This window comes from Humulus lupulus, chromosome 2 (assembly GCF_963169125.1).
Source record: "Humulus lupulus chromosome 2, drHumLupu1.1, whole genome shotgun sequence".
In the NCBI taxonomy this organism is placed as follows: domain Eukaryota; kingdom Viridiplantae; phylum Streptophyta; class Magnoliopsida; order Rosales; family Cannabaceae; genus Humulus; species Humulus lupulus.
In genome coordinates this window covers 97,568,990-97,584,112 of record NC_084794.1, presented here as the reverse complement: position 1 = coordinate 97,584,112, position 15,123 = coordinate 97,568,990, and the positions used below count along the sequence as shown (strand labels likewise).

Here is a 15,123-nt window from a genome sequence, read left to right as displayed (position 1 = left end):
AGGCCGCCCCCAGTGTAATACCCACTGACTCAGGCCATCTTAACCGAGCTCAGTAATTAATAAGCTGTCCTTGGCTACCAGTGTCCGAGCCGCGCCATGTGCGCAAATATTATTTACGGCACTCTTAGATCGTTTATCTTATGTCCCATGGCATAATACCATCAATGACATCATACAGATATAGGGAGCTCTTAGTCCCTTCACAATCACATAGTAATGCATACAAGAATAGGGAACACTTAGTCCCAACCTAACCACATAATCGGGTGCAGTTTTCTTACCTTTAGATTTCGCTAGCTCGTTCAATTTGATCCTCAAGCACGATCCCGACTGACCCTTAGTACGCACCTAGTCACAGCCATAGATCAGAATCATCACCAAACCTCAAATTCAAAACCTAGCCTTGGGACCAATCCCGAGTCCTCGGGAAGCCCTAATTCCACCAAACGGGGTGGTGGAATCAAACCCCGAGCCCCCGGGCAAAAACCCTAAGGAATAACTCAAAAACCCCTTTCTGGAAATAGGGTAGCGCTACAGCGCTCTAAGGAGGGCGCTATAGCGCTACAAACAGAACCAAATACGCCCAGAAAGCCCAAGCCTAGCATTGTAGCGCCCAAAGGCTAGCACTACAGCGCTAGTCACAGACCAGCAACACTCTGTTTTTGCCTTCTTCAATTTTCCTCGAACCAAAACCCCTTGGACCCCTTCCAAACCTCAACTACACACCAAATTGAGTCCACCATCACCTACATCTCATCCCAAATAGCCCAACAACCCAAAACTTAGCCACATGCATCATCAAGCTAAGAAGACAAACATTGAACTCAGAAACTCAAGAACTCATCTGAAAACCAGCAAATACCAAGCAATTCAAGATGACAAAACCCAAAAATCTTTACCTTTTATGGAGAGCCCAACTTAGGTTGTCTCTAATATCCCTCCAGTCCTTAGCTCCTTAATCCCCAAAGCTCAATTCCCTTAACTTCCATCCAAATCCTCAAGTTAGAAATCTATTCTAGCAAAATTCAGAAAACTCAACAGAACCCTTTAAACCTTACCTCAATTGAGTAACTAATCCCTAATAACTCCTTAGCTTCACCAAGGTCTCTAGCCCCAAACTCCAGTCTGAACTTTCTCTAAAATCCCAGCTCCAAAACTCACAGGAAATGATGAGGAAGAGAACAAACCGAATGGAGAAGAAAAGTCCCTGTTTTTTTTCTTCTTTCTTTCCTTCTTTCTCTTTCCTTCAGCTTCTCACACTTTCTAACAATTCCACTAAGGCATAAAGGCAGATGTTACTTATCCCTTATAGTCAAATGACCATATTGCCCTCCCAATTAAACCAAGCTTTTAAACATCCTAAGGGCATTTTAGTCATTGCTCCCAATTCCCACTAATTCCTCAAGTGTCCTAAGTATTTACCACTTAGTTCCCATCATCTAATTATTCACCAACTATTTTTCCTTATTATCAGATAATTTCCAATATATATTCTCCAAATTCTCATATACATCCCCAGGCTCACCCCGAGCCAGGTAAAAATCTCCGCTGTGACTTTCCGCTAAACCGCTTGTTAGGATCACCTCGAGTCACAAGCTACAAACATATCTACATAATAATGTGGTCTCAACATTAGCCTACCAATATACACACAAATATGCAATTACGCTCTCAACGAGCCAAATTACCAAAATACCCTCACAACAGAGTATATATCCCCATGCATGCCTTTATCATCATATAATAATATGACCCACATAATCATGCATATAATCATATAATAGCACAATAAATCAATTATGGCCCTCCCGGCCTCCTAATCAAGGTCCTAAACCTTATTAGGAAATTTGGGTCGTTACATGACCCCTTGAAAGAAGCAGGTTCGACTACTGGCTCAAGTCCATCTGGCAAGCAAACATAAAACTAAAAGGTCAGTACTTAACCAATCCAAAGGTAAATAAAGGGCTTTACCTCATTGTTTCACACACCAATTTTAAATTCACTCTAATACTTGGGCTAGTCGTCATCTCTCTTTTGCTGGGAGGGCGCAATTAATTAACTCTGTGCTTCTGAGTATCAAATCACTTTTGGATGAGCATTTTTATTCTCCCTAAGAGTGTCACCAAGGAAATAGATCGTTTATGCAGGAATTTCCTCTGGGGAGTTAAGGACAGTAACAATCATCGTAGTAAAATGCATCTCACTGTCTGGGATCAGGTGTGCCTGCCAAAATGCATGGGTGGTCTTGGTTTCAAGGAGGGTTGCAACTGGAACAAAGTGCTCCTTGCTAAGTTTGTTTGGGCTGTTTCATCTAAGCAAGATATTCTTTGGGTGAAATGGGTGGATTCTATCTATCTGAAGGGCCAGGATTTCTGGACTTATATAGTTCCTCAGGACGTGAGTTGGTATTGGAGGAGATTAGTCAAGTTGAGATCTGTTTTCCCTGCGAAAAGCCTAGATGAGGCAGTCAAGAACAACAAGATTTGTTTGAAAGTTTTATATCACAGGTTACTTAACAAAGAAAGAGTAGCCTTTGCTAATGTGGTATGGTGCTCTTTGGCTGTGCCTAAACATAGATTCATCTTGTGGCAAGCTACTCTTGGTCATCTGCTCACGCGTGACAATCTAAGCTACTGTCGGCTGGAATTGCCTACAGTGCTCTGCTCGGTTTATGAAGAGGAGCAGGAATCCCACTCTCATCTCTTTTTTGTTTGTCCATTCTCACAGCAAGTTAGAGCTCAAATGGAGGTTTGGCTGGGTAGGGATCTTTGGCCGAGCTTGTATGATAATTGGTGCTCTTGGATGGCTGGTAAACCGAAGGGGCTGAAACAGCAAGTTGCTGCTGCTGCTTTGGTGGCAGCTGTTTACATGATTTGGAGGAATAGGAACAATTGTATTTTTTAGTTTAGTTCTCTATCTGTTGGCTATGTAATTCAATTGATCAAATATTATTTGAGAGGTAGACTAACTAGACTTCCTAAGTTAAAAATTAGGAAAAATGATTTAGCCTTTATTGAGAATGTTGTTCAGTTGTAAGTTTGTGTAAGTGGGCTCGGTTGAGTTTGGTATGTATCTATTTTGTTAGTTTTCAATATATTCATTCTTTTCATAAAAAAAAAAAAAGAACATGTATCAAGTAAACATAATACAAAACTATTCTCAACCTCTTAACATTAAAATGAAATAACACAGGCATTCCATAATAAATATATATTTTATCTTAAAACAAACATAAACAAATAAAGTAACATCTCTGTGAGGTAACTAGGAAAGCATGTCCCAGTATAACCTATCCTTGCCCTTTAGGGCCTCTTGGCGAGTCCATCCTTTGAGTTACGTCATACCTTAGTAACTCCTTTGCTGTGTCGCGTTCAGCACGCTAACAACACTTTTCTCTTTGATACAATCATACAACATATCAACAACATAACAGTTCAACTCATGATATCAGATTAATTCCCAAACATTCCAACATATTGAATAAGAATCTAACTAACTTCCTTACTTCAAGTCCAAGCAATTAAAATGGCAAGGTAACTTCACAACGAGTCTAGAATAACAATCAAACACTCGTCTTAATATCATGTAAAACCACACATGAACATTCAAGCACATCCCATGTGTGCATGGATCATGCACACGTGGCACCTATCTCACACAAATTGCACCACAACTTAACTCTAACTAAAATCATACATCAAGCCTCACATAAAATCACAAAAAGAATAATGTCATTTTTACTAATTAATTCTCAATGACTTTTAAACAAGAACCATGGACTTAATCAAATAACATGTAATTGCACGTTAAAGTGCTCTTGCATGTAACATGCATACGTGAGATCATTCCCAAAAAAACTCAATTACAGTTGGAAATATTATATTCTTTATTTTCTTGATAATTTTTTAAAAATTCAGCAAGCATCATTAATCTCAAAAATGAATTACCAACTTTAGTTTGCTGGTATTTGTTCTCTTAAAGCATACCAATTACATGCATAAATTTTATTTCAAAAACCTAGATCACTCATAATAAACATGGCTTAAGTTTTACAAAAACATAAATTTGTTTATTATCTAATAGTTTATTTTGGAACCCATTTTTCAAAATAAATATTTTATTTTAAGTTCCTTACACTAAATAAAATATGACATCTTTATATTCTTTTATAATCACATTATTTATAATTAATTAAGTTTGGCAAAAGAACTCACATGTACATTTTTTTTTAAATGAATAAATCTTGAGCATTTTTGAGTTCTAAATTTTATAACTTTTAAAAATAAGGTTTCAGCACATGTCATATTAAAAAGTGCAAGAGCACATGTACAAAAGTTATACATTTTCTCATTTTAACATATAGCATGAACTCAAGACATAATTTACTCTCTTTTAAACCATCTTTGCAAATTAACATTCTAAAACAATAAAAATTAGCAAGCCTAAAAATCACATAATATTCCAAAAATGCTCATAATTCATTTTTAACAATTTTAACAATTCACCCTAACATGTTTCTACACTTTGTACATCTTAATATTACAGTTAGCATGCAAAACTAACAACACCAAAATTAAGCTATTCTAAACCATATAAAACAACCAAGGTCTAATTTCTATATAGCATAATACATAAAAAGATTACAAATTTGACATGCTCATAACTAATAGTTTAAAATAAATAATAAAGAAACAAAAACACAATTTCACATTCTTTTAATATACCCTAGGCCGAAACCCTATTATCATGCTTCTAATGTCCAATTTACATTTTTATTAATAAGACATCAAGATTTATTGAACAACAATAACCCAATATCTTTCAAGAATAAAAATCAAAACTCTTAAAGATTTTCATGAAACCCTAACATGCTCCTATTTCCAATAACATAAGCAAGTTGACTATTAATCAATTAAAATAAAAACAAATCTCACATGCATTATCTAGACATTGAGAGAACACAAAACAATAAACCACTCATAACATACAAGAACCCTAACAAATCTAATACAACTCTTTGCATAGGTGAAACCCCAAGATCAAAACAACACCAATACAAGGTCTTTCCTCACCTTGAGTACACCAATGCAGAAATCTAAAGTACTCCCATTTTGATTGCTAATCTTTAACACCTTAACATAATCACCAAACCATTAGACCAACCAATTCCAAACTCTCATCAATCAACATAAGAGACTAAAAGAAAAATTCTACCCTTGTAGGTCGAACCCTAGGCCAATACCTCCACTATGCTCTTGTGAAATTCAAACCTAGCATCACCATGAATTTCATCAAGCTTAGAACCAAGAAGAAGAAGAAAGAATAAAACCATAAACCTTAACTTATACCTTAGGAAATTCAAAGTCACCTTCTCTCCTCTTCTTCTTTCCTTATTTCTCTCCCTCCCTCTCTATTCTCACGAGTGCATTATCTCTCTCTCTCTCTTGGGAATTCGGGAGCCACACAATGAGTCTCCAAGGCTCAAACTTTTCTTTTTAATCCCCAAGTGGCCTCCCTAACCTTCTAATGTGAATGAGAAACTTTCTCAATTTCATTTCCCTTAATTTTTTCCTAAAATCAATTTACAAGACAAGAATAAATCAAAGGATTAAAAGATGACACAAATAAATAAGGAAACATAACCTATGCTCTTCCACTCTCTCTACACGCATCCCCTCTCTCTTGGACTCTCAATTTTGGTCAATCAAGGGACAACTCATACATTCCATTTTCAATTTGCTGCTTACTCAAAAATGTCAAAAGACAACCAAGGAATCAATCACATAGTGATTACTTACCAAATACTATTTTCTCTATTTTCAATCAAAGAAAAGAAGACCATAAATAAATAAGGAAACTTCTCTTTCCCTGCTTATCCAAGCCTCATGCCACTCTCCCTCTCTCTTACCAATTTTTGTTTCATTTTCTCTTGTGTGAAACACAAGCCTTCTAGAATTCTCTCAAGTTGGTAGTTTTTCTAAAAATAGGGAAATCACCCACATTCTCACTATTTAGTTTAGATTCATGGCATTCACTTGCACACACACAACTATGCATGTCTATCACTACTTACTATGCACTCACATGACACGATCAAAACACATGCACAACAAATCACAATTATTTGAATAAATAAAACAATTAAAAATCAATTCAAATAATTTAACACTACACTTAAATGAATAAATTAAAATAACCAAGCACATAAACAAATAATAAAAAAAAAATCGGTGCGCTACATATTATCTACCCAATCACCTCCAAAATGACTTTTTTAATTTTAGAAGCTAAAAAAAGCTAATAGAAGCTAAAAAGGAGCTAAAATGACTTTTTATTTTTTGTCCAATCACCTCCAAAAGGACTTTTTTAATTCTAAAAGGTAAAAAAGATCTTGAGATAGAGCTAAAAAATGACTTCATACAATTGTACATATATATTGTATAATAACATTTTTGTTGATGATCACTTTATTAGGATCTTACCAAAATATATTTTAATTTTAACATGTTTAAATGATACTAAATATATTGAAATCTATTGAATATGTGTGAATTTATTTTAATAATATATATAATAATTATTTTGGTAAATCAATATTTAACGGCATTTTAATCATATAGTTTACAAAATACTATGATACAACTTTTTCAACCACAACACTTTAAAACCTATAGTTTACCAAACAATTAGTAATTTTTTCCCACAACTCAGCTGTACTAAATTGGCCATAGTTGAGCACCAAATGTTGTAGTTGATGAGCTCCTTTTATATAAAATAGTAAAGAAATAACATCAACACTAATGTGAAACTACTTTGTATTTTTATATTACGAGGCACAAAATTTAACCTAAATAAATAAATGAAAAATGTATAAATAACTAAGGATCTCAAGCTTGGATAAAGATATCTGTTGCCATCTTCTTGCAACTCGTGAATGATCAATAGTTATTGAATTGATTGTAGTGAACATTGAATGCTCAATACTTTTTCTCGTGTCATGGTGTGTTTGTATATGTGTGTGTGTGAGAGAGAGAGAGAGAGAGAATGATAAAATGACAAAAATGGAGGAGAATGAGAAATAGAGGAACAAAAATGAATGAGTAAGGAGATGAAGAAAATAGACGAAGGAAGAGGGAATGAGAAAAATAAATAAATAAAAAAAAAAGATAGAAGGACGATAATGAGAGTGATGAATGGAAGAGAGAATGAGAAAAAGAAAGAAAAGAATGGACGAGAAGGGAGACAGAAAGAGAAGAATGAATGGAATGAAGGAAGGAAGTACAGAGTTGAAAAAAAAAAGTAATAAATTATTTTTGTAATTTCACATTCTGGGAGGTCATCTCGCTTAAAAATCCATCTATTAGGTTCAACCCAACCCAGCTGTAATTTGAAGATTAGTGCTCTACATTAATCGTAAGCATAGTGTCAACTTGGAGTTCTAATGTGTTCTCTAGTTTAATTTCTATATCTTGTATCTTATTTGTTTCAGTAAATTGCGGACCAATCTGGGCTTAATTATTATTACAGGATTATTTATATGCATTCTATAGATGTCTCTTATATGTAATAAAACCAAATAGGAAGGTAGAAGGGTATTGAGAAAACAAAGATTTATTTCAAGCAGAGTACAAACAGAAAGATACTTGCTAATTTTTACCACAATACATTGCAACAACTGATTTCTTTCCTTTACATTAACCCCAACTGATTTCTTTCGTCATTATCATCTATACTTCCAGCTACTTCTGTTTAGACTTGAGTTCCTTCACCCTCTCTTCGGTTGCCTTCAGCGCTTTCCCATAGATGTTTATTAACTGAAATATTTTAAAGATAATATAATGTCATGCTCTTGTAATCACCACTTCATTTTAGTTATAACTACCATTAGAGTAAACAATGGTAATGGGGTCACTAAACATCAACTCTGGATGATATTCGTATCGCAAACTATTGCAAACCAGTACGTGCCAATAATGCAAACTATGGGTACCTGACAGTTGCTTCATTACTATGAATCCTAGTCATATATTATTCATTTTGAAATCATCATCTATCTATCCAATTCACCTCAAAAATAATCCGCTGTGAGCTTCATGTTATTAAGATACATTTGCAGATATGATTTTACTACTTGAACTCATTAAGTGCAATTAGCTCTACCAAAATCTACAAAAACTTCCCTAATTCTGTTTTAACGGATAAGTTTGGTGGCTCTTTAACCATACCTGATCAATTTCCTCAGGAGACATAATAAATGGAGGAGACATCAAAATGTTATCCGCTGCAACACGTACTAACATGCCATGCTTCTCACATTGTGCTCCAAAATATGCAGCTACTCCTGTGATTTCATATAGGCAAGAAGTGTTATCAATGAAGGGAAATGAAAGATGACAAAACGACAATATCATAGCATGGTTGCAGGGAAACCGACAGGCATGGCATACTGCAATAATTGACTGAACTAAAAGGCTTTTAAAAAAAAAAATCAACAGAAAATAAAAGAACCAAGGAAACTTGCCCCATTCGGGAGGAAATGGATCGTTTGGTGACTTATTATCTGTAAACTCTGTACCAAGAATCAAGCCTGTCCCCCTGATCTGCAAAACCACAATGCAAAATGTCTAAATACTCTTGTATTATGCCCAAAATAACTAAACTTTTAAGTCACCAAAATGTACCTCCCCTATGATGGGACTGTCAGCAAAGGCTTTTATACCATCTTGAAACCTTGGTGCTATGCTGTTTACTTTACCCACCATGTCTCTTTCCCTACAATAAAATGAAAATATTTATGTGCTATCTTTCTCCCTATATACTGAACCAAACAGTGAAAGGGGGAGGGAAAAGAGAGAGAAAAATAAATTTCATGCTGAAGATGCTCAAACAGAAAAGCAAAACTTAATATTGTCCCTGACAAAACTAAAGCCTTGAGAGTCTTAAAATATGTGACGACTAGACAGCCTCATTCTGAGATTCACCCAAGTATATGTTATGCAGGAATTGAACCACACAGGATCTATAAGCACGCACATATATGTTAATGAAATGTGCTTTTCCCACTAGTCAGCCAATAAAAAGTGTAACTTGAACATGAGATTATTGGCTTGACCAACTTATCTGTGATCCATATTGTTTAAAATTTATACTGAAATAAAATTCCATAGTTTTATTAAATAGGATAGATGATCTGAACCCATTTTCTCACATCACTCCTTCGTCTTTATTCATCTAACAAGACTCAAGAAAAAGGGACCTGCACTTAGAATGATAGATATGCTTTGATGGAAGTTGTATGCTCAAACAAGGTTGAACTTGAATCCCTGGAAACTAGGTTAATTTACAACTTGGAATATTCTTGGGATGATTCAGAAAAGAAACTTACTTGTAGATCTTTATTGCTTCAAGTGCAACCGCACATGATACAGGGTGCCCAGAATAAGTAAATCCATGAGAGAAGGTGCCTGAAGTAGGAAAAACATGTGATAAGGATATCAGATAGACTATAGATTACAAGATAATGAAAATATACTTAATAATAATGGAATCTTTGTCAACATACCAAGCTTGTTACTTTGTGAGTATATAACATCTGAAACTTTAGGGCTCACCATAACAGCTCCAATAGGCATATATGCAGAAGAAAGGGCCTGACACATCCAACACCAATCCAGAATGAATAATTTTACAATGCAATTATGGACGCTCTACTTATTTAAAATAGAGTCTCACTTTACCTTAGCTACAGATACAAGATCTGGTTTTATGTTGTATTTGTCACAACCATACATTGTCCCAAGCCTTCCAAATGCACAGATCACCTTTACATTGATAATCAAATGGACAAAACTTCAGCGAAAGAAAATAATGAGCTTTCTCATTAGTCATTGCCAAACATGTACATTAAGGAAAAAAGAAAACATACCTCATCAGCAATAAAAAGAATGTCATATTTCTTCAGAATAGGTTGAATCTGCATCAAGCATGAGATGTCATGGTAAATAGGTGTACCTTTTACTTGCCCAAGGGGAAGAGGAGGCAAAAAGAGTATTTTTTATGTAACGTGGTATTATAGCCGATAGTAAACGAAAATATTAAGTGTGATTTGTAGAGAGAACCAAGTCCTGAGAACTTACCTTATCAAAATAAGTGGCAGGGGGAGGTATAACACCTCCAGCCCCCATGACAGGTTCGGCAATAAATGCAGCTATCTGAAATAAACAACAATTTTACTATATTAAGTATATGTACAAAACATCTTTTATGACAATTGGAATCTATGCTAAATAGAATAATCTTGAAAATATTACCGTATCTGGTCCCTCTTTCAAGATAAGATCCTCTAGATTTTTAGCTAATCTGGTTGAAAATTCTTCCTCAGTCTCACCTGCCATAACCAGTAGCATGTTAAACATAAAAAAGACATGTCAATGAAAATTCTCGATCTCAGAAATTAGGCCATTATATTGGGTAAATAACCACCTGGAAGATGATACCGCCAGTAATGAGGACAGTCAGTGTGCAGTACAAATGGAGCTGGCAAATCAAATTTTTGATGCAAAGCCGGTAGCCTGTCACAAGAACTTCTCAATGAATATTTTGAAGGGCTATATGCTCAAGAGAAATATAGTTATAATCTTATCCTACCCAGAAAGGCTAGCAGATATCAATGTTGAACCATGGTACCTGTAAAGTGAAACTTAAATATCAGTGGCTATGCATGATAACAAGAATTCATAAAGAAAAAATTCAATTAAGAATAAAGGTAATACGATTTTGCTCGAGCTATGAACTTCTTCTTATCTGGTCGTCCAAGAGCATTACTGTAATACCAAACCAGCTTAACCTAAAGAAACAATTCATTTAGTAACAAACTAAAAATCCATAGTACTTCAACATTGATTACATAAACAAGAAAATTCTGTTTTCACCTACATTCTTCTCCAAGAACCAATCATGCACGAGCATTATAGATATAAATACACTAACTACTAACACAGCCATACTGACATAATGTACAAACTGACAAACCTGGGTATCATTAGCTTCCGATCCACTGTTAGTAAAAAAAGCTTTTGCCATTTTGGTTGCTGTAAAAGTATCTAAGAGTTCCTTTGCTAGATCCTGTAAGATGAAATAATAACTTGCTATCATGCAAAGAGCATATAAAAAAAAGTAGAAAGAAAAGTAATTGCTATTTTAATATAAACAAAAATAATCATTAAATGAAAATATAATGTTCCAAAGTATATCTTAGTAAAAAATGACTATCGAAAGGGTGAGTGTCACTGTAACAATTTTGGTACAGGATTGTGGTTGCAATTTTGACAAAAATGATTTTCTATTTATTTTTTAAAAATGAAGTGTTTAATGATAAATGAACACTTAAGGCGTATGAATACCAATGAAGGTTTTGTTGTACGATTCCAGAAAGAGTGGTAAAAGGGCAAGGTATTCAACTGTTTGGTTGCAGCAGCAATAAGTCGAGGTTCATTTCCCCCTGTAAATATCAGATTAGTGAATAAAACAAAATGTGTAACAATCAAAAGCATTGAAAGTACATAAAGAATATCTATATTAATAGTCTAATTATAAAATTAAAAAAAAAACATTGAAGCAAATAACATGCCAAGAAATAAAAAATGTCAATAATAATAGGCAAACCTAATGCTGTGCACCAAAGACCAGCAAGAGCGTCAAGATACTTCTTCCCATTAGAGTCATAAACATAGGAACCCTGAAACCATAATGAAGTTATAAACAATAACAAGACAAACAGCTCCAGAATTGTTAAGGCATATAGACTTTTATTGTAAAGGATATCCTTTAGAAGTTCACCTCAGATTTTTCTATGACCAAAGGATGCAAGTCAGAAGACTGCCACCCAGCAGTGAAAGGTGCAAGCATACCATGGCCTTTGAACCTGAAGAATAAAAAAACGTTGAACTAAGCACACTGGTTCAGAAATCGTGTGTCTAAGCACACAAATTTAATGGGATACAAATTTATGACAGAGAAAAATAAATGAAGCATCTGTTACCCTTCACTTCCGCTTTTCAGATCAGTTGCTGAATCTTCCTTTTGGATGGATGCTTCAGTGCTGTACTGTCGGGCAAATGAGGAAACCTGAAGGATATGATCCTGCACAGTTCTAGAAGCGGCAGCATATTTCACACACGAACCAAGCTGAACGAATAAGAACAGGATTAATATGGTAACAAAGAGAAAACTTGGATGACCAGCAGAAAAGCACAGTAACTAAAACATAGAGAAGTTAGTAGACGTATTATGCCTATTCATGTTTTTGTATAGATATTTACATATGTTATACTACACAAGAGATCACACACACTAATACCCTTATGTATCTAGCCATCCCTAGAAGACGTTGATATCATTTATTATTGGCAGCGGAAAAAAGATTAGCCTTTTCTAATGTAATCATGTTTTGATCTTACACGAATTATAAAGGTCAATTCAAGTCATTATATTTTCACATTGTGCAATGCATATATTTACATAAATCATTTATAAATTAATTATCTAAGCAAGACAAGCTTAATTTCTGAAGCAGTTGTAAAAGCTTCTTATTTCTTAACAATTGGTCAATTAAACAAAGCAGAACCAACTCAAGGTAACAGAAAACTTATTCTATGAGGCCCTTTGTCTTAAAAGAATTAACTAAAGACTTAAATGTTTGACTTTACGAGACGCAAATAGCATGGCGATGGTATCTTGAGACCTATTAAAAGACCAGAGATAATTCAACGCAGAAATTCGGTACTGTAACAAAACCAATAAAAGCACGGTTAGATACATTGAATGAAAAGTATCATTTTTTTTTCCTTTTGTTTTCACCCATATATTATCTTAGCAGCCAAACAAAAAAGTCGAATACCTTTAACAACCTAATTAGCATAGATCTGTAGAATAATGTGCAAAAGTACTTGACCTCAAAAGAACTGTATGCATATATATTAAAATACTATCAACAACAGAACTGATCTATAATCAGAAACCATGCAACAATGTCTCAAAAAAAAAGGAAGAAAAGTCAAATGATTAACAAAATTTTAAGCTTTTCCATCTTCAGAGAAAAACAGCAGTGCCTCAAGGAAAATGGCCAAATACAAAAAAGAAAAGTTGATAAAAGCAATATTTAGAAGAATCATGAGAAATATAAACACATAGATATTGATCCATGGGACGAAACAAGGTCAAATTTTAACAGAAATCCAAAACACATCAACTGAGAAAAGAAGAAGAAGATGTAAATTGAGATATGAAACCTGAGTTCTCAGGTTGGATCGAAGAAGAGAGTTGAAAAGGCGGTTCATTGTGGGTTTGTCCTTCTCAGCCTTCTCAGCCTCCCTCACTTATGACTGCTATTATTATCTATAATGTGTTTTTTATTATTCAAAAATAACATTATAGTAGTCTTGTATATTTATCCTGATGACGTATCACTGACTAGCCAAACGTGTCGCTGTCAAATTTTATCATAGTAAGTGTTCTAAAATACAATTATTAGTCGTCCGTTTCCAAAAACACCTCCTTTTACTTACGCTATGTTTGGTAAGGAGAGAGTAAGATGGAGGAGAGAATAAAAATAATGCGGAATACAATGGATTGAGAGAAAAGTAGTTCATCTTTATCTTTTTTTTTTTTTTTTTTGATGAAAGAAGAAATATATTAAAAGTGATTTTGTAAAGATTGATAAAAAAATTAATGGTTAAATTTACAGTATTATCTTTTTTAACATAAATATGTATTAGTTATTTTGGGTAAACGTTGATATGTTTTATCAAAATATAAATTTAGAGTATTTAAATTTTTAATATTCTCATATTATTTTTTATTTTAATGATTTATTTAATTTTTAATTATTTTATTATTTTATTATTTTTAAATTATTTAAATATATTTTCAAAATTCGTAAAATAAAATAAATTTTTAATTAATAAAATTAAATTAAAAATTAATTAAAACCTTTATATTTAAAATATATTTTTATTTTTTTAAATTTTTTAAAAGTAATATTTGAAATTAAAATATAACTTTTAATTAATTTAAATCTATAAATTAAAAAATAAATGAAACAAAATTAAAATCCAAAATTTTAAAAAGAAAAATATGTTTTTCTCTCACCACAAAAATCACTATTAATTTTGTATAAACAAAAAAATATATATTTTAATTTGAGAATTTTTCTATAATTACCAAAAAGTAATAAAAACTAACATATTTACTGTAGCACAGAATTTTTTACTTCCGTACGGAAAAAAAATGAAAATTACAAAAATACTACTTCATCTCTCTCTCGGTCTCTCTCTCGCAGGCGGCAACTGATACTCTCTGCAAGGGTTACCCACGGCGACTTCCGGCTGCAACAACATCCAATATCCATCTCAAACAACAGCGAAATCGCAACCAAAAACTCTATCATGAAACCCACAACGATTTCGAATCCAATCAACGGTGAAACTTGACTTAAAAAAACAACAAAGCTACAAATGATTACGATCTGAACCAACACCCAACTACATACGATCTAGATCTGAAAAACAACACCACAACAACGACAGATCTCGATCTGAAAAACAAAATCACATCTACACCCGATCCCGATATGAGAAACCAGCAACAACAATGACGTATTGTTTGATTTTTGGCAAAAACGTTTACAACAAAAGACAACAACATCTATGTTGAAAATTGCTAGACACATTCAACTTCTGGGAAAATCAAGTCAACTATAAGGTAAGCAACCAAAAAATCCCAAAAAAAAGTAAGAATTAATTCATTAAAACTGCCTGAATAATCTCATAATCTTTGCTTCAATTTTGTAGAAAAATTCAGATCAAGGAAGAAATTGTTGGAAAATAGTTGCTGTAACAATTAATCTCATTAAAAAATTACAACCAGGTATGTATTTGGCATATAGATTATCTTCATTATTCATTCAATTATGTTGAAAAATATATTTGATATTTATGCTAACAAATTGACTGAAGAATTTAAACTGTATATATATTTTGTTGCTCTTACGTTGTTTTACAGTTGTTGTTAGGGGTGTTCAGATAAACCGCAAACCGCGGTTTGGAACCAAACCGCACCGCACCA

General features: G+C 33.5%; 1 protein-coding gene across 1 annotated transcript; it reads right to left on the bottom strand.

Annotated features, from left to right (window-relative positions):
- Positions 1–7,595: 7,595 nt before the first annotated feature.
- LOC133818267 (gamma aminobutyrate transaminase 1, mitochondrial) lies at positions 7,596–13,430 on the bottom strand. Its single transcript, XM_062251042.1, has 19 exons — positions 13,290–13,430; positions 12,041–12,186; positions 11,839–11,923; positions 11,665–11,737; positions 11,403–11,500; positions 11,032–11,124; positions 10,773–10,846; positions 10,648–10,686; positions 10,483–10,571; positions 10,311–10,387; positions 10,137–10,211; positions 9,926–9,973; positions 9,738–9,821; positions 9,563–9,650; positions 9,386–9,464; positions 8,682–8,772; positions 8,522–8,600; positions 8,226–8,341; positions 7,596–7,814 (listed from the first exon to the last, which is right to left on the bottom strand). The coding sequence occupies exons 1-19, from the start codon at positions 13,335–13,337 to the stop codon at positions 7,740–7,742; spliced, it is 1,557 nt and encodes a 518-aa protein (XP_062107026.1). The 5' UTR covers positions 13,338–13,430; the 3' UTR covers positions 7,596–7,739.
- Between the last annotated feature and the right edge of the window lie 1,693 nt (positions 13,431–15,123).

Coding starts and splice junctions, on each gene's coding strand:
- LOC133818267 (XM_062251042.1), bottom strand. CDS start 13,337: ATGAACCGCCTTTTCAACTCTCTTCTTCGATCCAACCTGAGAACTCAG. Junction 10,847..11,031: donor CGGAAGCTAATGATACCCAG/GTTTGTCAGTTT, acceptor TTGTTTCTTTAG/GTTAAGCTGGTTTGGTATTA. Junction 10,212..10,310: donor TGAAAGAGGGACCAGATACG/GTAATATTTTCA, acceptor TGTTTATTTCAG/ATAGCTGCATTTATTGCCGA.